The sequence below is a fragment of the Agaricus bisporus genome (assembly GCF_000300575.1).
Source record: "Agaricus bisporus var. bisporus H97 unplaced genomic scaffold AGABI2scaffold_11, whole genome shotgun sequence".
Classification (NCBI taxonomy): domain Eukaryota; kingdom Fungi; phylum Basidiomycota; class Agaricomycetes; order Agaricales; family Agaricaceae; genus Agaricus; species Agaricus bisporus.
Window position 1 is genome coordinate 898,280 of NW_006267346.1, and position 23,363 is coordinate 921,642.

General features: G+C 42.6%; 5 protein-coding genes across 5 annotated transcripts; 3 read left to right on the forward strand and 2 right to left on the reverse strand.

Moving 5' to 3' along the window:
- Positions 1 to 5,224: 5,224 nt before the first annotated feature.
- Positions 5,225 to 5,572, reverse strand: AGABI2DRAFT_56440 (hypothetical protein; the record flags this gene model as incomplete). Its single annotated transcript, XM_006455765.1, has 1 exon — positions 5,225 to 5,572. A coding segment is annotated over one exon (348 nt), but the record flags the coding sequence as incomplete, so codon positions are not given.
- A 2,770-nt stretch (positions 5,573 to 8,342) lies between these two features.
- Positions 8,343 to 8,796, forward strand: AGABI2DRAFT_145858 (hypothetical protein; the record flags this gene model as incomplete). The annotated part of the gene is made up of 2 exons (XM_006455766.1): positions 8,343 to 8,457; positions 8,510 to 8,796. The coding sequence occupies 2 exons, from the start codon at positions 8,343 to 8,345 to the stop codon at positions 8,794 to 8,796; spliced, it is 402 nt and encodes a 133-aa protein (XP_006455829.1).
- A 274-nt stretch (positions 8,797 to 9,070) lies between these two features.
- On the forward strand, positions 9,071 to 9,481 carry AGABI2DRAFT_76453 (hypothetical protein; the record flags this gene model as incomplete). Its single annotated transcript, XM_006455767.1, has 1 exon — positions 9,071 to 9,481. A coding segment is annotated over one exon (411 nt), but the record flags the coding sequence as incomplete, so codon positions are not given.
- A 5,397-nt stretch (positions 9,482 to 14,878) lies between these two features.
- On the forward strand, positions 14,879 to 16,082 carry AGABI2DRAFT_121752 (hypothetical protein; the record flags this gene model as incomplete). The annotated part of the gene is made up of 6 exons (XM_006455768.1): positions 14,879 to 15,053; positions 15,115 to 15,195; positions 15,249 to 15,306; positions 15,373 to 15,388; positions 15,437 to 15,518; positions 15,877 to 16,082. 6 exons carry the CDS (start codon positions 14,879 to 14,881, stop codon positions 16,080 to 16,082), a joined length of 618 nt encoding a protein of 205 aa, XP_006455831.1.
- A 2,411-nt stretch (positions 16,083 to 18,493) lies between these two features.
- AGABI2DRAFT_121753 (hypothetical protein) lies at positions 18,494 to 22,928 on the reverse strand (the record flags this gene model as incomplete). Its single annotated transcript, XM_006455769.1, has 4 exons — positions 18,494 to 19,060; positions 19,112 to 19,320; positions 19,371 to 22,176; positions 22,239 to 22,928. 4 exons carry the CDS (start codon positions 22,926 to 22,928, stop codon positions 18,494 to 18,496), a joined length of 4,272 nt encoding a protein of 1,423 aa, XP_006455832.1.
- Positions 22,929 to 23,363: the final 435 nt, after the last annotated feature.

The following is a 23,363-nucleotide window of genomic DNA, read 5'->3' on the forward strand; positions in this document are numbered from 1 at the left end:
TGGATTTCTTGTCACGAACCTAGGATAGGGCAAACCGGCTGCGCTGATCACAATACACCCGAGTTCTTGCCTCCTTTTCATGGTGTCGGCACCTCACATCTTTGCTTTGGAAATCTTTGGAGAGGGTGCAATAGCAGGCTCAGTGCTGGAGACAAGTACAGGGAGTGGAATTGAGCTCCTTACCTTTTGTAACCTGGCAACCAGGGTGTTGTTCACCTCGAGACTCGGCTTCTAGGTCCATAAGAGTGGAGGAACAGGAGTAGGCAGCTGAGGCATGGGTGGTGCTGAGATGGCGAGAGAGATGGCGAGAGAGACGGTGCGGGAGACGGTGCGGGAGACAGTGTGAGAAGTGGTGCGAGAGAAGAAGTTAGAGAACTTAGGACGTTGCGCAGAGTGTGATTTATAATGGCATGTGACAGTCCTTGAGCTTGCACTTGCCTTACTTAAATGAATGAAACTCGCAAATTCAGGAAAAACGGCTCGTTGACACACCGCTGCTGCCAGATAAAAGAAAAAGAGCCTGTCCGTAAACCACTACTGACCCAAGGTGAGGAGAAAAAGGATAACATATGAAAAAGAGATGGTCTGCCCGAAAAAACCACAGCTGACTTGAGTCAAACAACTCGAAAGACCATAGAAAGAGAAAAATTATCATGTCGAAATAAGGTGCAGAGCTCGGAATTGCCATGTCAACGGCTAACCTGGCTAATAATCCAGGTGTTAAGTGGAAGGGATGAGCATGGGGGCGTAATAAGAATAAGAATCTCAGTGTCAACGATAAGTCGGGTTGATCACTATAAATATATTCACCTAATAAGAATAAGAATCTAAACTACCGTAAGTACTAATGAATGACTGGATCAGAATAATCTACGCACCTCAGTGTCAACGATAAGTCGGGTTGATCACTGAGGTGAACCGGTGGCTTTTCGTGCCCTAAATACCCGGCAGTCTCGGCTACAAGTAACTATACAGTTTAAGGACAAATAAGTATGAAAAGAAATATCAAGAATAAACGTGCCTAAAACTTTAAACGTTTCTTGGGGAAAATAATAACCAACTGATCTAAGATGCCCATAAAAGTAAAGCGAATATAAAAGGTAAGAAGGGTCATCAATATCAGACAGAAATGGAAAACAATCTACACGAGATATGTCGGAGTACTCACAACACTCCCCCTACTTCGGCATTCTCGCTCTTGACTCCCCCTCGAATATCAATCCCTATGCAACAGCGAGTGACTGCATCCCGAGCTAGAGGCTTTGTTAAGATGTCCGCAAGGTTTGTGGCCGACGGAGTATAGATAAACGTGATGTCACCATTGTCGACCTTTTCTTTGACAAAATGATATTTGACGTTGATGTGTTTTGTCCTGCGGTGATTTTTGTCGTTCTTAGTGTTGGCAATCGCTCCGTTATTGTCTGTGTGGATTGTAGTGGGTCCGTCCTGTCGTAAGCCAACCTCGTCGAGGAACTTCTCGAGCCATATAGCTTGTTGAGCCGCCCTCGTAAAGCCCATATATTCAGCTTCGACCGTTGAGACTGCTACAGTCTCTTGCCGTTTACTCACCCAGGATACCGCTCCCCCTGCTACAAAGAAGACATGTCCCTCGGTGGATCTCATAGTATCTCCATCACCAGCATAATCAGCGTCCACATAACCTACGGGTTTAAGGCTTCCTCCCTTCCTGTAAGTGATACCATAATCCATCGTCGCCTTAACGTACGCAAGGGTATGCTTCAGCGCTTCCCAATGCGCTCGACCAGGGTTGTTGGCAAAATGGGAGAGGAGATTGACGGCAAAGGATAATTCAGGTCTGGTTGCGACTTGGAGCCACATTAAAGAACCAAGCGCTTCACGATACGGAACTTTCTTCATCTCGTTTGACTCGTAGTCGTTTTGTGGTGCGTCGTTGGAAGATAGTGATATACCTGCTGGAAGGGGGGTAGATCTGGGCTTGGCATCGGTCATATTGAAACGCGAAAGAAGTCGTTCACAAAAGGCTTTCTGAGAGAGGCGAATGTCTCCCTTGTTGTTACGATCGATGCGCATACCTAGAATAAAGTGGGCTTCACCGAGATCTTTGACCTCGTAGCTACGAGCGAGTTCATCTTTTGCCTTGAGTTCACCAATATGAGTGGTTGAGGCGCCTAGAACATCATCGGTCCAGGTCGAAGTGATTGTGAATTCACCGTCCTCGACTTTTGAGCGGACTTGGGAGTCAGCTTTGGACTTGTAGTAGCCGTGGCCTTGGTAAGTTTTGTCGAGGTTTTTGGCCCAGTCGTGAGCACCTTGCATGGTGCCGTAGAGGGTTTTAAGCAAACGCCATACTTTTCCCTCCCCCTCTTCAAACCCTTTCGGAGGTTCCATGTAAACATCGTACTGGCTATCACTGTTCAGGAAAGCCGAAACGAAGTCCACTTGCCATAACCGCATTCCTCTAGAAGCCGCGATAGCACAAACCATCCTAACAGATTCCATCCGAGCCACTGACGCGTATGTTTCATCATAATCTTCCCCCAACACCTGTGTAAATCCTTTCGCAACAATTCTAGCCTTCCTCGCCGTAATATTGCCGTCTTCATCAAATTTCAACGTGAATACCCATCTAGAATCTACCACATTCCTACCAACTGGTCGATCCACCACCTCAAACACGCCTTTCTCCTTCATCATCCCAAACTCCTTCACCATCGGTGGTAACCACAACTCGGAACGCGTCATCGCCTCACGATAGTTCTTTGGTATCCAATTTTCACTAGAGGTGTCTATCATGTTCGCTTTGGTATGTTGCTGGTATTCCAGTGTTTCTTGCATTCGTTTAGACGGACGAGAGACTCTACTCAATCTCCTGACAGGGACGGATGGTACGACCCTTGTGGCGTCGGTGGTATGATCCTCATCAGCTGTCAAAGCTTCCTCGATCAATCTTTCCTCGGCATCACTGTCAACCCTGTCAGGGTCTGGTAGACTAGCATGTTCATTGTCATCATCGTGGAGCGTTGTTATCTGGTGAGGTCGTGGAGCAATTGCGCTAGGGAGTGTGGTAGGAGGTGGTTGGCTGTTTATAGGAGTGATAAAATCGTCTGCGGTTGGAGTCGGCCGTGAGGTAAAATGGGTTTTGCCTTCATCAAATATTACGTCTCGGGAGCGGAAGATTCCTCCCGTCGTCCTATCGAGTAATTTGTAGCCAGTGGTACCGAAGTATCCAATGAGTGTCAGTTTAACTGAACGTGGTGCAAGTTTTGAGGTTCCCAGATCGAGAGGTATGTGAGCATATGCTGTTGATCCATAGGCACGGAGATGAGAGATGTCTTGTCGTTTACCAGTCCAGATTGTAGCGGGAATTTTCCCGGGAACGCGTGATGTAGGTAATAGGTTCTTAATATAGCCTGCCGTAGTAAAGGCGTCTGCCCAATAACGTTGTGGAAGACCGGATTCGGCGAGCATTGATCTCCCCAACTCAACCAATGTTTGCATGGACCGTTCGGCGACCCCATTTTGTTGATGGGCATAGGGGGTGGTAAACTCCAAGACTATTCCCTTCTCTTTCGCATACGTCTCCCAGACATGGTTATGCCATTCCCGTCCCATGTCCATCCTTATCCGCTTCAACTTCTTTCCAGTCTGTAGTTCAGATTGCGTTTGGAACTCTTTGAGGTGAGTAAGCGTTGTCTCAGCCGATTTATCATGGATAGGGATAACGTGTCGGTACGAGGAGGCGCCATCAACAAGCACCATGAGATATCTTGAGCCCCCAGCTGATTGGATAGGGGCCGGTCCCCAGATGTCTACATGAACTCTCTCCAAAACCTCAGCTTCTACGTCTCGTTTATCGGAGTACGGGTGAGTTGTGTGTTTCCCATAGATACAATCTTCACACATGCCACCTAATTCGTGTCTGCCATCGATGTCCAGCCCATTGACCAAGTTTAAACGCAACATCTCCTTTATCGCAGTTTCACCAGCGTGTCCGAGGCGGCGGTGCCAAGTATCAAATGGAACTGCCTTCCGTTTGGCTTGCATCAGGTGAGATGATATTTGTGATCCACGTTGGATGGTGTTGACGACATATAGACCGTTCATTTTAACTGCTACAAGGACTGTAGTCCCCTTCTGGTCGCAAACCATCGCAGTATCACCGTTGAAAGTGACGTTCATCCCTTTCGCTGTCAGCTTCGAGATTGAGATGAGGTTATGGCGTAGTTCTGGGGAATAAAGTGCATCCGAAATGAAGATCTTTGCGACAGCCCCATCCTTCGGTGTGTATATCTCGACTGTACCGTGTCCTGTTATGTCGAAGACAGCTGATTTATTGGCTGAGTGACCGTTCCTAGGCGCTGACAATGGTTTAAACAATGCGAATGATTCACAGCTAGCAAAACAATGATCGGTGGCACCGGAATCGAGGAGGGTGAGCAAATCTGCCTTCGTATTCATTTCATGGGTAGACGATGATGATGACATTGCCGATATAGTATCTACCGTATCCCCAAACTCATCTCTTTTAGCACCTCCTAGATCATCAGCGTTGACGGATGGCTTAGATGATCTAGGTGAAGAGTGATGGTCAGGGATGACAGCAGCGGTGATAAGATTGGTGCGTGGTACCTGGTCTATGTTCGACGTGATTGATGATAGGACATAGACTTGTGGGTCGTCTTGGGTATTATGAGGTGGGTATCGATGCCGTGTTAAAGGACGTGTTGGATGCTCCATTATTTCCTCCTTTTCCCCCTCCTTTCTTTCCAAACCAGGCAGGGAACTGTCCCGCCTTTCCTCCTCCTTCCCAATAGCAGTCAGTGATCAAGTGTCCTCTACAACCACAGTTCGGGTTCGTACACAGGAGGTGTTGGTTTTTAGGTGGGTAGCGATTACGCCCATTGTTATTGGCTGTTACCTGGAGAGCCGTAGTAGCATTTTGAGGGTTCACGACCCGATTTTTGCTGATGCGAGCCCAATGCGTGGCGAGTATCGCAATGGCTTCCCTCGAAGTTGTCGTACTATAAAGTGTGGATACTATAGGATCCCATGATCGGGGTAGGGAAGATAAGACGATGGTTCTGAAGGTTTTGTCGTTTATCTGGGCTCCGAGGGCTGTGGCGGTAGCCCATTTTGTGCGTAGTCTGGATATGTGTTCGAGGAAGTCATGGTTATCCAGGTAGGTGATGTCTCGCAGGTCTCGTTCTGCATTCAATATGGCAATCTCTGATACTTTCGCATATTGGTCCTTATAGGACTTCCATGCTTCGGCTGCTGTTCCTGAGAGAGCGATACCGAGTCCTATCGGGTCTTTGGTGTTGTATATGAGCAGTCCTTTAGCCCATGCGTTACGTATTTTCCATTCGGCGGGAGTAGGGGTATGTGATTCCCAGGAAGTGTCAGTTGACGGTGCGGGCTCATCCTTGGCAGCTGTTGTCCTGCTGCTAGAAGGTTGGGGTATAGTTCCTTCAAGGTAATCCGATACGCCTCTGAGGTCAGCGGCTATATTGATCAAGCCGCTCCAAGCTACCCAGTTCGTGCCATCGAACTTGTCGGTGTCTGGGAAAATAGGAGGTGTGTTCTGAGACATTTTAATAATAGTGTGGGGAATGATCGTTCTATATCAAGGTTTCGTTGTTCGTTTTAATAGGTCAAGCCGGGGCCCATAACCTAATAAGAATAAGAATCTCAGTGTCAACGATAAGTCGGGTTGATCACTGAGGTGAACCGGTGGCTTTTCATGCCCTAAATACCCGGCAGTCTCGGCTATGAGTAACTATACAGTTTAAGGACAAATAGGTATGAAAAGAAATATCAAGAATAAACGTGCGTAAAACTTTAAACGTTTCTTGGGGAAAATAATAACCAACTGATCTAAGATGCCCATAAAAGTAAAGCGAATATAAAAGGTAAGAAGGGTCATCAATATCAGACAGAAATGGAAAACAATCTACGCGAGATATGTCGGAGTACTCACAACAGGGCGAGTTCGGATATAGGAGGGAGAGGGGATTGGGAGGAATACCGAGTTGCTGACCAAGGAATCAAAAACCCGAGTCAGCGACCAATCAAATCAACTAAGTGCCAATGTGTTGCATACCGGTGTGCGTCCACTACCATAACGTGACTGCGGTGATGCTGTCAATACACGAAATATCACAAAACATCATTAAACATCGTCAGAAATCTACACAATCCTCATAAGAGCTCATAAGAGCCAGTCGGCCCCTTAAAGCCGCCCATAGATATCTTCAGATATCTGATTTACTCAAAGTAGTTTTGACTGGGGGTCATACTCGAAACAGAAGTTCAACATGTCACATGATGTCACATGACTGCTGGACTTGGGATTTTCGAGTCAAAGTTCCTCAAAACATAGGTAGGAAATATTTTCGGGTCATTCCTGCATGGAATTTAATGATCTAAAAGTGTATTCCTATAGTTTCGAGGTCGGGGAGTCCGAATATGTTCTTAGATTTCTTGTTAAATGAAAGCCTATTGAGATATTGCACATTTAACATATGATAAGCACAAGATTGCGCTGTAGCTCCTCAAATATTGATCAGATAATAAATCTAAAGTCAGATTCGGATTCCTGGACCTTGAATACATATATTTGCACTCTTAAAACATGAAAAACGGCACAGGAACCAGTATAAAACATGATATTCTTGTCATGTTTTTCTATATCTCCAAAACCGGTATGTTTTCCGACTAAAACATACATATAACCTTATGTTCTTTTAATATTCTATAATTTTTCGTGATTTGTCCAGAATTTTCCGGTTAGTAGAGCAGGCTCTACGACGAGTCTATCTGCAGTTGACAATGACCCCCCTACCCCATGATGGAATCTTGATATCTCCATAACGGGTATGTTTTCGACAAAAGCTTATATATAAACTTATGTTTTTTTAATATTCTAAGATTTGTTGTGATTTTTCCGGAATTTTACAGGCAGTAGAACAGTGCATATAATGTAATGTCTCTCTAAACATATTTTATAGTGAACATAAAGTTGTCTACACTCGAAAAAGTTGATGATCTTGATTTAACTTTAAGCTTCTGTTGAAAGATTCTACAGTTGCGGACAACCAAACACGACAAAGCCAAAACAAAACAAAGATGGATTTATGTGGCTAGCTGCATCCACCATATGCCATTAAAAGCCGTAGAAACGCGCTATTTAGACCATATAGAAACAACTTGCAAGAGCAAATTTTGCTCAATGTCAATTTTTGACATCTAAACCCCCCCAAATTGACCAAACTCTCGAAAAAAACACGAAAAAACATGGAAAAATGCGCAATCGATAGATCTTGACAAGCTGAGTTTGATTATTGAAAAAAAAAAATAGGGTCCGGACTCCCGATCACAAGTAAAAAAATATTCTTTTTTTTTCCCCATTACTTATGGCCTGTGGTCGCCCTCCGAAAAAATGTTCTCGCAACACACCTGGCCTCTGAAATCAACATCATCGCAGCCTCAGCACCTGCAGGAGTGAGGGGATGGGCCAAATATCGATACCGTGAAGTTCCTCGAGAAGGGTTTGCAGAAGCAAAACAACTTACCGTAAAATGGTTAGATGCTTGTCCAGATGAAGTCATCCGGCACTTTATTAACCAATCATTTCGGTTTATGAGTGCATACCGGCGTGGGCACGGGCTCACTGGTAAGGCTGCTCTGTGGGCTGTCCGGCAGCAGAAATCACACCGACAGGTGTCCAACAGAGCCATAATGTCAATTGATGCATTACTAACTTAGTTTACTACAAAACTTCACTAATTGACGTTAAAGATATAGGTAGCGGAACAATGTGATGATAAAATAGAATTTGATATTTCGCACCTTCCAAATCTGGTGTCAAGCACCGCCTATTTTTGAAAAAATTTTGCAAAAAGCGTTGGCCATCTGAAAATGTCGTGGGAAAATTAAAACCAAAGCATTTTTTGACGTATTTCGGTCGTCCGGTTATGTTCCCGGTCTCAGATTACCTCCAAAAATTCTGAATCACGGGATATCAACATTGTCGTATTTGATTGTCCGCAACTGTAGTTCTTTTAAACATCCTTTGATCCTTGGTTTTCTTCTTTTTTTCCCTTGAGATAAACATGAATTTATTTGTTGACAAGGTTAGCTACTTTTAATTTTTTATGGTTCTTTGTTTTCTTATTCTTATCTTTGAGCTATATTTCTAAGAACCATTTAAGTAACAAGGGTGTTCTTGGACTCCTGAAATTTCTTTATAGTCTTAACCTGTCATTAAGTAATTCCAAGTAGAATTAAGAAAAATGACATTTTGCTGATGGATGGAGGAGGGGACTCAATTAGGGGGGTATAGGCCACTAGTGGATCGGAACATGGAGAGGGAGGTGGAGGGGATGAAAATGGCGTATGATTGCGCATCCAAGAGTCCAGCCAAGGATATTCTGCAGGATTTGAAGGGTATGGGCTACAGGGTTATTGATTGGGATGGTAAGCTGGCTAAACTTAGCACCTGTGTCTAATTTATTGACAATTTCTATAGGCTTCAGTCCTGTTCTTCTAGTTGACACAGAGGAGAGGGTTTTTGCAATGCTTGTTGGGCAGCCGGATGATCCGTCTTGGGGATTAAGGTGTATGAAGTTCCATGATCTCATGGTGGAGGATCAGCAGAGTGTAGGGAAATTGCCTCAAAAGAATCACATCTACAGGCGGGGCAAGTATTCTACTATAGGTACTGGTGTTACCTATTCCCCAGGAAACAGAGAACCCCACAACCTCAACCTCAAACCTAAGGAAAAAGAGGTGATTTACCAGGTGTCTGACGACTGATGGAAAATAAAAATGGACATACAAAAGTTTGCTGAAAGTAAGTCTTTTGGTTTGGTATACTGTCATTAAACTCCATCTGATTCTTTTAGCTTCATTTAATCTATTTGCACCTCAATTATACCGCTTCTACCTGGATGAGATAAGCAAATTGCGAAACCATCCAGGCTACTCATATCTCGAGTACTGTAACCCTTTTCTTAAGGCTACTAAACCGGAACTGTTTGGTTTTTCATGCCATGCAAAAAACTTTCCCCCCTCCGCCTTTACAATTCTGCACAGGGATACTATGAATTTAGCTTTTGGATGGTGCACAGTGGTTGCACTAGGATGGTTTGATTCTCACCGCGGTGAACATCTTGTTCTCCATGATTTGAAGCTCGTCATTTCCTTTTCTCATGACTCCCTTGTCCTTATCCCTTCTGCATTTTTGTGGCACAGCAACGTGCCTATTCAAAAGCATGAGAGCCGTGCATCCCTAACTTTTTTTTCACCATCCGGTCTATTTTGTTTTATTGATAATTGTTTTCACACTGAAAAAGATTATGTATCCACTTTGGATGAGGATGATGAGAATTTACACCAGATAGTTAAAGAACATAGAGTGAGGATAGGAGTTTCATTCTATAGTAAGGTACACGAGGTAGTTAATCCCAAGAATGCTGAACTCAATGCTATTTTACTTTAACTGTATCCAATTATTATATTTTCTTATACTGGTATACTATGCTATTTTATGTTTGAAATAGTCCTGTAAAGTCAAATAAGTAACCCCAAGAAAAGTAAGTATTGTAAAAAAAAATCCAAAAGCCATAGTAAAAGTTGATCTACAAAAAGAACTTATCAAGTGGCTTGGTACTATCTTACTGTGACTTATCAAGTACTTAAAGAAACACAAATTACTTTTCTAAGCTTAATTTCAACTTATTTTTCTCTCACTCCTTATATTACTTATTTAGTCTTTTTTGTGTATTATTAAGTCAATTTTAAGTCATCATGGAGGGAAGACAAAAAAGGTATATATAAGCATTTTGAATTTTGCTGATGTAGCAATTAAGTCTGACAGTTCAAGCATATAATTAGACTAAGACTTTGTATTCAAGTCTCCACCTAACCAAGTAGAAATGTTGTTTCTACGCGGTGAAGTTGAGCGACTTATATACTTTACAAGTAGTCTATATATATAACTATGATCAACTTATTAAGGTACCAAGACTCAACTCAGGAATGACTTGGGAACAATAAAAAAGTTTTTGTAATACTAAAATAGAAAGAAGAACTTCTTTCACAACCTCAATATTTCAATATTTTTTAATGAATTAATGAAATATTATTGAAACAGTACTGTATTTTTTATTTTCTTACTACTTAGGAAGTATTGAAATGTTATTCAAACAATACTATATTTTATCATCACAATTGATCCAGGAATGTTCTTCAACATTACCTTTGTTCAAAGCAATATTCTTTACCCAATGCAGCTGGCATGCACTTTGGGAACCAGCCGATAAACCTATCTGAGATAAATGACCTGCATCCTCTTTCTACAAAGCAGATTGTTTTGCATGAGTACATAAAAATATAATTAATAAAAGAATCATGTGAATGTTAGTTCAACTAGCAATAACATTGACAATGCTATCGTCAAGAAATCCAACAAGTTGATTTTGCTTGTAAGCATCTCGAATAACGACCAGTACAAGTTCATTACCGCAATATATTCTTTGCCTCTCATTTTCTTTGATGTCAATTTGGAGTTGGTGAGTATCTGCAGAAAACATGAGCTTCCAAGGGATGCAAATATTGGGGGGTTTCCGATCATGGATAAATGAATGATTGCGCAAAAATACTAAACTGGATTCAGATATAAATTTGTTTTGCGGCAGATAAGGTTTTGCCAATCTTTTGACTGAAAGAGGTAATACACTCTTCAAAAACTCGTCTTTATCGAATTTCCTTGGATTCAGAAGTTCTTCTTCGACTGATTGGTTTTTAGCAATCTCCAGCTTGCTCTTCAGCCTTTCTTTGCTAGACAAGGGATCTAACAAATGGCAATGTAGTGATCCACGACCCTGAGCCTCAACATAACTATAATAACCACTTACTGTTCCTAATATACCTTTTTTATTATTGTCAACATTTCCTGAATGTCCCAGCAATCATTTAAAGAAAGTGTCTATATATATATTAAAAAAATTTGCTGCTACAAAAGGATCTTTAGCAATTAAACAGCTTTAGTTCCAAAAACCAAATGGTGTAGCAATCTCATTGGACAATTGATTCTTTTGTGAATACAATATAGGAACTAAAGAATTGTAAACATCAGCAGGATTTACTGTAATGAAAAAACTACATCAGCAAAAAGTTGCACAATTTATGCAAACTTATGAAAAAGTTGTCTTATGCTTGCCTTATAAAAACCAACTTAAGGCACATAAGTCTCCAAAATAGCATAAGTTCATAATTTTTCATAAGCCAGACAAGAAGTTTACACATAAGTCACACATTAGTTCATAAGTCTATCATAAATTCATAAGTTGGATAACAAGTTATACAAAAATAGCATAAGCACAGGACATTTCATAAGTCAGACCAAAGGTTAAACCACAAGTCAGACAAAGTTTCATAAGTCAAACAGGATCTCATAAGTGAATAAGTCAGATAACAAGGCTAGCATCATAGCATTATAAGAACATTATGCTGTATGTCTTGTTCTACTACTCTTAAAATTCCGGAAAAATCACGACAAATCATAGAATATTAAAAGAACATAAGTCTATATGTATGTTTTTGTCAGAAAACATACCTGTTATGGAGATATCAAGATTCCATCATGGGGTGGGGGGTCATTGTCAACTGCAGATAGACCCGTCGTAGAGCCTGCTCTACCAACCGGATGATTCTGAAAAAATCACGACAAATCTTAGAATATTAAAAGAACATAAGTTTATATGTATGCCTTTGTCGGAAAACATACCAGTTATGGAGATACAGAAAAACATAACAAGAATGCCATGTTTTCTACTGGTTACTGTGCCGATTTTGATGATTGAAGAGTGTAAGTATATGCTTTCAAGGTCCAGGAATTTGAATCTGGTTTTAGATTTATTATCCAATCAATATTAGAGGAGCTATAGCGCAAATTTGTGTTTATCATATGTTAAATGTGCCATATCTCATTAGAATCTCATCCAACAAAGAATCTAATTAACATATTCGAACTCCCCGACCTCGAAACTATAGGAATACACTTTTAGATCATCAAATTTTATGCAGAAATGGGCCGAAAATATCTCCTACCTATGATTTGAGGAACTTTGACTCGAAAATCCTGTCCAGAAGTCATGTGATGTCATGTGACATGTTGAACTTGTGTTTCGAGCATGACCGTTAATCTCTCCTCTCAACCACCACCATTCCCTGCCCTCCCTGCCCTCCTCACTCTCTCCTTTCCTTCTCTCTCTCCCTCTGACCTGATTCATGGTAAGTATTCCTTGCTCAGCTCTTTTATTCTTGTTGTGCTCATGTTTTTACCTATTTAGGACGCTTTTTTGCCTATTTAGGCCGCTTTTTTAGGGTTATTTTGGGAGAAGTTCTGGGAAGAGATGTGAGGAGGATATGTGGATAGGATTTGGGGGGGATTCCTGGCCTTTGGTGAGTGCTGTATCAGAGATGGGCGGGTAAGTAACTAAGTGCTTTTAGTTATGTACTTAGTCTTTTAGTAACATTACTAGTCATTTAGTAATATACTTTTTACTAAAGTCGTTGTCACGCATCAAACTATGATACAATTATGTCCCACGCCCTATCTGGTTAGTGCTCGACTCCTCGAGTGAGTCTTTCCGCAATATCAGATTCTTGAGAAACTACAAGGGATTAAGTATCCACCACCTGCACTCTATTCCTGCTTGGCAGTTGTAATACCATTCTTTGCATGATCAAAATAGTAGTGATGCCACCATCCCTGTCACCCTGTGAGCAACCTAAGTGTTTGGATGACATTCTGAATTTCTGATAAAGATACAGTGAGGATTTGATTACTATCAATTGTACAGCTATCGATAAGACTGAATTTTGACTTGATCTCGGGTATCTATTGGTGTTCTCGCTGCTCGCCACTCGGTATCTGTGTCATGTGATCTGTCTACGGTCCACGGAACTACTTCGGATGTAATCACATGACCCAGATATGACTTTTTGGACGTTGGCCATATGACTTACTCACGCTATCAAAAAATTCCCACTCATTTGATTTAGTCATTGGTAACTTGACTAAATTAACTAAGATATCACTAAGTAATAGTCACTGACCGTGACTTTAGTAATTAGTCATTCTCTGCCCATCTCTGTGCTGTATTGGCTTTTCATCTTTACTTACTCATTTGTTACTCTTAGTATCACATTTCCTCATTATTGTCCCCCCACTTTCCATTCCTATCTCCTGGCTGTTATCTCATCCCTCTTGTCCGCTTTTTTCAGGGTTTATTTCCTTTTTAGGAAGTCTGTATTATACATGATGTATTGTATTTACTATATGAATATAACTCTTTGTTCCTTATGCATTATGATGTTCCTTATGATTGACCTTATACTCTCTTATTATTTCTTACTGTCTTAAGTATCTACTTATGCAACTTGAGATAAATCCTCATGACTTATGGTAATCTTCAATCTTATGACTACATTGTGACTTATGTACCTTATGATTTTGCATAAGTATTTTGCATAAGACATAATCTCAGATGGTGACATGCCTTATGCAAAAATCACTTATATAGACTTATGATTTTCATAAGTTTGTATAAGTCAAACTTAAGTTGCTTTACCTTTTCCTGATGTACACACCAAGTTTGAAGTGAAGCAGTGTTGGGGATGGTGAGAAATTCAACGTTGGATTTCGGGTGGTTGATCTTGAAAGAAGATATTCCACATTTGGTGCATGCACAGCCATCGGAATGCTCGAGGCTGTGTAGTGGATTTTGATTTTGGGCACGCTACTGGTGCCAGTCGACGATGCCAAGAATCTGCGAAGAATCTCCAACTCTGCGAAGCTAGAGGAGGGTTCTGTCGGATTGAAACACGTCCTGTGCCTTGCAAAGAACCAGCATCGTGGGATGATGCTGTCAATTTCGCCGGTAATGTCGCCAGTTTGTGCTTAATCTGGCTTGATATGCTGGTGCCGGTGTTTACGAGGAACGAGGCTGTCAACTCGCCGCTTTCCCTTCTGTCTTTGTACCGAAGTAACGTTATCAAAGCTGGCAGATAGAGCTCAATTTCCCCACCCGCATCGTTTAAAACTGGAAGGATTTCAGGATAGCAGATCCTGGAGGCGCCACCATGACAGTGTTGTGCCATCAGATGACTGTGACAACCGGTAGAGTTGTCAGTCACATACCAGTCACCAAAGTTGTCTACCTGGTAGGCAACTGTAACTCTCCCACGCTGCATCACTGGTTAGTAGCTTATATAATTGCTTGCATTAAGTATAACGTTCCCGCAATACCACGAGCACTAAATAGTTAGATAACGTTGCTCGCACTCCGGGCCTCAAAGGCAATGCCATCATTGCCCGTGTACCATTACCATTGTCGCTTTACACTCGATATGCGAGATCTGCTTTTGAGGAAGATCTGGATGCTCCAGGGAATTTGTGGATAACGAAGGCCTTGCTGCTTCAACCGGTGATGTTCTTTTCTCTTGAAATTTTCACTTCGTGTTTCGTATCATATACAGTATATGATTTTTTCTATCAGTTTTTTTTGTACATGACGATCTCGCTTTCATGACTTATAATTATAAAAACATGGCGGGTGCGTCGCGCAACGCTTGTGCATCACATGATTGTATTACTTAAGTCGGTTGCCTCATTTGGCATGGTCACATGATTGACGACGGGGAAGAATCAGGTAGGTTGCCATCAAACGGTAACTTATCTGCTGGTTGCGCAACTTTGATACCGGTTACGCAACTATTCCAACACTGGTCAAACCAACATTGCTTACCATCGACCACAGCACAGATAGCCAACTCTTTTTCTGACCCCCTCTCCTCGCTCTCCAACTCAGATTTTGACAGCGAATCCTCTATGGCTGACCCAGACTCGGATGACAAAAAGCCGCTAAGATTGAGGGGTGGGAAGACAGGAGGGTATATCCTTACAAATGTTCTCCAGCCCCCACGAGTAACTACCTACACCACCCAGTCTCTTCTTGACCAAATTGTAGCAGGAGACATCGACTTGGAGCCAGAGTATCCCTGTGGTGCGTATGTCTCGCCATGTCTCCCCTTCTTATCCACCACGACTCACTCGGCTGCTCGTAGACGTCAAATGGCCTGAAGAAAAACAAGTAGGCCTTATAGATTCCATTTTCCACAACTTCTACATCCCACCAATCATCTTCGGTCAGTGTCAATCCGTTAAACACATTCCATAGGGTTCACTGATTGTGGAGCAGCGGTCAATACCTATGACAACGGTAGTGAAAGCAAAATTTGTATAGAAGGAAAACAGCGGTTGACTTCCATATACAGGCGCGTTCCAAATCTATATTTACTCTAATTTTGCTGAACTGTCAACAGATTCATGCTTGGCTTGGTGAGTCGATTCTTTCCTAGCCCTATCTTGCTCATGCCTACCCCTTAGATATACTGTACGTCTACTACCATTATTCCTCCTGCTTTTAGGACAGCTCAACGTATTGTATCACCCCCAAAGATTGCAAGAGGTATGTATTAACCAGTCCTCTTCCCAATAGCGCACTGCTTACAGCCCCACAGCACTACAGAACCAAAGTACTGGTACACTTCTTCCAAGGCTACAGCATTCAAGAACTGCAATGTTCTTCCTGATAAGTACCGCCGTTTTTTTTCCAACAAACAGATTGCATGCGTGGAATACAATGGCATAAAAGATTGTTATGAGCGTGAACTTTTCCGGGTACTTACTATTGCCATTCAATTATCACCTGTCCCACTTACTCTTACTTTCTAGTGTGCACAACTTGGAACGGCCCTCACACCTGCTGGCTCGTACCATGTTTTTCTTATTCTAAACATCTGCATACTGATATTGTGCATATCTAGAAAAACTTTGTGCCATGAAATCGCCTTGTGCTGGCTTTATCAAGTCCATCAATCCTGCGAAATACCAGCGAACTGAAGATACGGACACTGAACCGGCCTCGATTCAATTGAAACTTGTCAAATTCGAGCCTATACCACCAGTGGATACTTCTTCCGGTTCTAAGCGGAGGCGCATAGAGACCAAGAACCAGTGTTGCCAGCAATAGCAGAACGCACATCTCCCATTGCTGCAATTGCCACTACAACCTCAGGTTCACCAATGTCAACTCGAGTGCCAATGCCGTTGCCAGGTAAAGGGGGTCTTGCGAATCTAAGAGCAATGTCGAAGCAGTATTTGCGCGATAGGAGAGGAGTATAACATGGAGTTACACCGAGGGAATAGATTGATTCAAGCTTTCACTTAGTAGCAGACCAGGGATTAAACTAGCACAGCTACATTCTGTTGTAAAGAGGCGAAAACTGCCTCGTCCTGTCTACTACAGGGTTTATATATAAAATAAAAAGATAAGACAAACAATGGTAAATACGAGGTAGAATGAAATAGAACATGGGAGCGAATCCAGCCAAGTGGGTGAGCGATCAGAGCATGAGCCCGCTACATATGCCCTCCTGGACTTGTGAGATAAGTCCAATTCACGAACGCAACTTCCAACGGTCGGAATCCGTGAGGATGTGTCATGAGACCCTCCAAAGAGCTTCCGCATGGGAAAACCAGAGGTGCCAGCACCATCGTCTGGTTCTCCTTCAGCATCTCTGTATCCCATCTTGGTGTCCTCATCAATCACCTGGGCACGGCTAGCTGGCGCGACCAGGCCACTCGAAGACGAAGCATTGGTAGTAGAGTTGCTGCCAGTGCATCAGGAAAAGGTAAAGTGACTTAAATTTGACTTATGCAAACTTATAAAAATCATAAGTCAGTATAAGTCATTTTTGCATAAGGCATGTCACTGTCTGAGGTTCTGACTTATGCAATACTTAAGTAAATCATAAGTACATAAGTCACAATATGGTCATAAGATTCAAGATTATCATAAGTCATGAGGATTTATCCTAAGTTGCATAAGTAAGTACTTAAGACAGTAAAAAGATGTAAGAGAGTATAAGCTCAATCATAAGGAACATCATAATGCATAAGGAACAAAGAATTATATTCATATAGTAAATACAATACATCATGTATAATACAGACTTCCTAAAGAGGAAACAGACCCTGAAAAAAGCAGACAAGAGGGATATGACAGCAGCCAGGGGGGTAGAAATGGAAGATGGGGGGAAACGATGAGAAATGAGATTCTAAAAGCAACAAATGAGTATGAGAAGATGAAGAGTCAAAAAGCACTCACCAAAGACTAGAGATCCCCCCAAAACTCATCCACATATCATCCTCACATCTCCTCTCAAAACCCTCCCAAAATAGCCCTAAAAAAGCGGCCTAAAAAGGCAAAAAAGTGTCCTAATTAAGCTGAGAATCAGCTGGGGGAGAGCTAGGAAGGTGATAAGGATGTTACTTACTAAGTTACAGGCCTGGAGGGCAAGAAAGGGGGAGGGAGAGGATGGGGAGGGGAGGAATGATGGTGGTGATGAGGAAGGATCAACGTCGTGCTCGAAACAGAAGTTCAACATGTCACATGACATCACATGACGTCTGGACTTGGGATTTTCGAGTCAAAGTTCCTCAAATCATAGGTAGGAGATATTTTCGAGTCATTTCTGCATGGATTTTAATGATCTAAAAGTATATTCCTATAGTTTCGAGGTCGGGGAGTCCGAATATGTCGTTAGATCTTTTGTTCAATGAAAGCCTATTGAGATATGGCACATTTAACATATGAAAAACACGAATTTCCGCCATAGCTCGTCTAATATTGATCGGATAATAAATCTAAAACCAGATCCGAATTCCTGGACCTTGCACAACCTCTATATTTGAATAGTACACATGTATTATGCAAACCTTATGCAAGCATTACTGTAAATATTATTTTAATAATACATGTGTACTATTTAAAACATATGTAAATTAAAAATGCAATAAAGCTCAATTTAAGACTTTTGTTTGCATAAAGTTTAAATATGTTTTACATATTACATATGTACTATGTAAATTAAATTTACGGTAACATTTGCATAATGTTTACATAACACATGTGTATTATTTAAGTATAGAGGTTGTGATAGACTTATGTTTTTTTAATATTCTAAGATTTGTCGTGATTTTTCCGGAATTTTATGAGTAGTAGAACAAGACATACAGCATAATGTTCTTATAATGCTATGATTCTTGCCTTGTTATCTGACTTATGAGCCTATGTTTCACTTATGAGATACTGTTTGACTTGTCAGTAGCCTTATGAATTCATGATAAACTTATGAAATTTTGTCTGACTTGTGATTTAACCTTTGGTCTGACTCAGGGGGCTGTCAACCGAGCAAGCCGTGGAATCAACCCTCTGCAACATCCCCTGGGTAAATTTCCTTAAAGGGATTTCCCACGGGGATGTTGCAGAACCCTGGTCACTCGATGTAACATCAAAGTCACATCAACGTCACAGTCGTGATAAGAAATGTATAGTAGCTACAATCTGAAACCGCGTACAAGTAAATTCGACTGCAATAGCTAAAAATGATGTTTCTTAGATGGAGGTGTTACGGCCCACTGGATTGTGGACTGAGTATCAGCCCGGACCCACTTTCCTCCAGTCCCATCATGTATTTTCGTTGAATCTTTCGGAAGTTCGAGTGGTAAATCGTCACTGTTCATGAGCTTGAAATCGGCCTGTGCATCCATTGTGCGCTTCTCCTGGATGCCAAGAGTGGCCTCTTCTGCCCGAGATATATGCATTTCTACTTGCATCGAGACTGGGATATCGGGATAAACGCATAGATTTTGATCCTCAGGATCAAAGTACTCATGATCCAGAGCAATATGCATCAAAGTGTTGTACTTCCAAATTGTTTGCGGCTCACCATCAGGGGACAGCGGGCAGAGAGTACAGTGAATCGGAATATTAGAACAAATTGTACCATTAGCCTCTCCCTTTGACACGGCTTGGTAATTGAGGGTTACGTCGCGATAAATGCAGTCCGATGTAATAAACGGATCATTGCCAGGCGCAGTTGTGAGTTTTGTCAAGCAATCGTCTAAGCCACAGAAGCCACATGGTATAATACCCATCTGGGCCATCTATCAATGTTTGAAATTGAGTGATTATTAGCGAGCATTCAAATTACGCACAGATGGAACATCGAAGTCAGAATTAGAAGGTGGTATAACAAGTTGACCTCGCATATCCCATAGGATATGCTGGCCCACATGTTCCCTCATCTTCTTCAGCTGAAGAGTCACCCCACAGACAAGGCAATGAACGGTCTGTTCTGGAAGTAGTGGTTGATTACAGCGGAGAACTTCACTGGAGGGTTTTTTCACAACAAATCTACGCTGACCTATCAGATCCATTAAAAATTGCTAATAAATAAAGTTTGATTATGCGCACCGTCTTTGTTGCAATATGGGAGGCCCTCCGAGTTGTCAATCGTGGGGATCAACTCAATGCCCGAGACGCCATTATTGAACTCGGGGGTTGAAAGCTGCCATGCATACATCATCTGCCCCTCTAATTCTTCTGTTGCCAAAGCCCATTGCAATCGGGTCGTTCTGGGCTCGCTCGGATGCGAAATCATGTGAACGGTGAGAGGTTGGATCAAATGTGAAGGGACTTCGATCGTGAGCGACCTCTTCTTTCGTCGATCCTTTGACCTGCCCAACGGGTCAATATATTCTTTCGCCCACTCCCAGTACCCAACCAGCTTCTCGGAAGGAATGAGTTTCATGATTTGGCCAGAGACCATATAGTTTGAAGCCTCCGATGTAAGATCGGAGTATTTGGCGGATAAGGTAACGACTTTTTTTTTACCATCTCGCCTCGTAAAACTTTTCACCTCCATTACAGCAAAACAAACGGTGTCATTGGCGCGTACCAGAAGACCAACTACATCATAGACCTTCAATAATTCACCATCAATAACGTCTTCCACATCAACGAGAGCATCAACCTTTGATGTATTATTGAAATGCTCGAGACTCCAACCCCGTACTCGATATACGCGATCGGACATCTGTCTCCAGGAATCTGGGTGTATTGATGATAGAGCAGAGTCAATGTTCGCCTCTTTTCCTTCAATGAGAAATGACTGACGAGCCTTCAAGGTTTCATGTGGATTATCGGGGAGATCTTCTTCCAGTCCAAACTCCTCTTCCGCATTGTCCATATCGGCTGTGTCTTGACGTCCAGAGGTAGCTGGTACTATGCTGAAGGGTGTTTGTTGGATAGGGTTTACAGGGTTTTGCGGGGCGGGTACATGCTTTGGATTGGAAACTTCGATCGGATATTTTTCTTTACGTCCTTCTTTAGTTGCTCGTATGCCAATATATATGCCATCTGGCCGCAACATGTCTCGATTCGAATGAGAGTAAATAGAGGTGAAATCAAAGTCCCTTTTCACTTTATCAGCGTCAAAAATGGATTGCAGCATCTCTATAGCCACATCCCGGCCGTTGTTCCATGCCACCTTCAGATCGACTCCTCCAACACGAGTATCGCCAAGCCACGAAGCCGGATTGATGTGGTCAATGCCAAGCGTTGAAGATAGATCCAGCCGACGATGACCACGGTCTAAATCGGAATTACGCTCAAAAGTTGAATTGATAAGACAAGCGATAGCCATTTTCTCGCTTAGCTGTAGAATATCGAAGTTACTACCATGACCGAGTGTACGACAGTCTCCAAACAATCGTTCAAGACGATCCGTTCCTTCATGAATGATGTAGAAGGTGAGTTCCGGGCTGATCAACTGGAGGCGTGCAACTATAAAAAAAATATTCTTGATGACAGCTTGAGAATCTGCGAAGAGAGGTCCTGGAAGAAAAGCCGTGCCATGCTCCAGCTGAAGTGCAACAGCGAGGTGAGAAAAGGTGGATAGAGACTCGAGTTGTTGGTTCAGATTCATGCGCACATCAACAAAAGGCTCGACAAAGAAACTGAACACCTTTCCGATGAAAGATATGTAGTCGAAACGAACACGTCGAAAATTGTCGCTGGGAGGAGGGACAGTTGACAGTATGTTTAGATAACGGAGTAATTTTACAGCTTTCGGGACGTTCTGCTTGTCTTGGGTGTTCAACAAATCGTTCACTTCAGTCGGCAAGATCTCGAGAGTCTTGATCAGTTGCTCACGGATGTCGCTCGAACTGATTAAGCAATCCTTGATAGTTGTTCCTGTACTACGCAAAAGTGTTGCGAAGCGCTTGAAAATATGTTTTGGGTCGCACGTCGCTGTGATTATTTCCTTCGACGTGTTCAGATTAAGGCCCAATAATGGTTGGAGTTTCTGCCCGAGTGGTGTATCTTTATCCAACGGATAGCGATTGCATAAGTCATGTCGGGCGCGGCGAAAAACAGCATCACCGTCACTAGCAATTGACCATAGAGGCCCATTTTGCAGGGCTCCATTTTCGTGGTTATTCCATGTGTCGATAACAACTTGGATCCACTGGCCGAGTTTATCGCCAGTCTCCGATTTGTCAGTGGGCGAGATTACAAGTGGAGTGGGGGAGTAATGGTCGTTCCTACTGTACAGTGCTACAACCACGACTGTTGCCTCGGAGCCCCAGCAAACTTTGGTATCCATGTCCTGCGATTCCAATGCGTCCCATATTTTGCCGATAATCGTCGAATCCGTAACACGAGTATCAATCTTATGTGAATGCTCTCGACATAATCCCAAGACCGTGCCTCGCTTAGGACAGTAGCGGCACTTCTTTTGGATCGAAACTCCATCAAAGCCAAGAGTATTTCCCGGAAGCATTCCATTAACAGAGGCAGGTGGAGGTTTAATAGTGGGATCCAAGAACGCCACTATGTTCTGCTCAATCTCTTCCATTGTTGGCACTCCAATGGAGGGCAATAACCTGGGAATTGTTTTGGTACGACGAACTGAGGCTTCTGAAGGAAGGCCATGAGATTTTCCCAAAGCGTATAAGAGTCGACGTCCCCCAATTGCTTGGCAAAGAAAAGCCACATCAAGTTCCCGCTGTGTAAATCCCCCTCGAGGAGAATAAAGACCATCGATGGCACGTTGTATTTGAGCGGCTATAGCTGTAGCACTATTTCCGTGACGAAGTGAGACTGAAAGTAGTTTATTTAGACGTGGAACATCATTTGATGCGATAAGCATCATAATGCGTTTGTACTCCTGCATCTTAATCTTGAGTACTCGATGGCCTCGGACAGCGTGAAATATCTAAAAACAACAGATCAAAGTTAGCCATTGCTAGTTTTGATTAGAAACACGATGAAGCTTACTCGAACCCGAAGTCTCCGTATAGTAAGCGTCATCTGTCGCATTAACCTTTCCTTTTGCTGATCCGTCAAGTACATCCAAGGTGTGTGTTCCTTCACATCTCGTGCTCGCTCTACTACCTTCCGAAATTCTATGGAGTGAGGGACTCCTTTACAGGCTGCGCAAGATCCCGGACCATCTTCATCATCAATCACATCAACCTGCTTCCAACATCGTCTTGCTCGCAACACTAATGCATTGGACATATCATCAATACCGATTGGTGTCCATCCGAGCTCCTTGGACTTGTGAAGTCGAAAAGGATAGGTTTCCCAAATGGAACCGGGAGACCACTGGACCCATTGGCCAGGGCACTCGACCTGGATTCGATTGGTGTTATTACGGGATTCGAAGGAAGCCGATGCGGAACGGAAAAGAAGTTGGAGATCGAAGCTTCCGGAAGCTTCAAAGACATCTCCTCTAGCCCGAAACCGTGGATTGTTCAGCTTGTCCTGTCCCTGTTGACAAGTTTTACGGTGCTTCTCCAGAGGGTAGGAGTTAGCTGTTGCTGCTAGTTTGATTTTGTCGAAGCATATGTTACAGGTAACAATATGCCTTTTCATTGCACTATCATACAGGGTACGAAATTGCGTTCCATCTTCGAGTGTGATCGTCGTGTCCTCTTGAAGTGGCACTGCTCGTGAATTGGCCATTAAAGATGGGAAAGATAATAATCCGGGTTTATGATTTTATTTTGATGAGATACACATGATTTTACCGAGATTCTGCGGTACGCTACATAGAGAGAAGGCCGGGGCGTTATCGATGCCCGGATATGATGTGATACTGATGTGATATCATATCGCAATCATCATCAGCAGAGTGACTGATGGATTCCCACCATGATGCCAGCGTGATGCTCGAGCGTGATGATAGCAATCTGCAACATCCCCGTGGGAAATCCCTTTAAGGAAATTTACCCAGGGGATGTTGCAGAGGGTTGATTCCACGGCTTGCTCGGTTGACAGCCCCCTGGTCTGACTTATGAAATGTCCTGTGCTTATGCTTTCTTTGTATCCAACTTATGAATTTATGATAAACTTATGAACTAATGTGTGACTTATGTGTAAACTTCTTGTCTGGCTTAT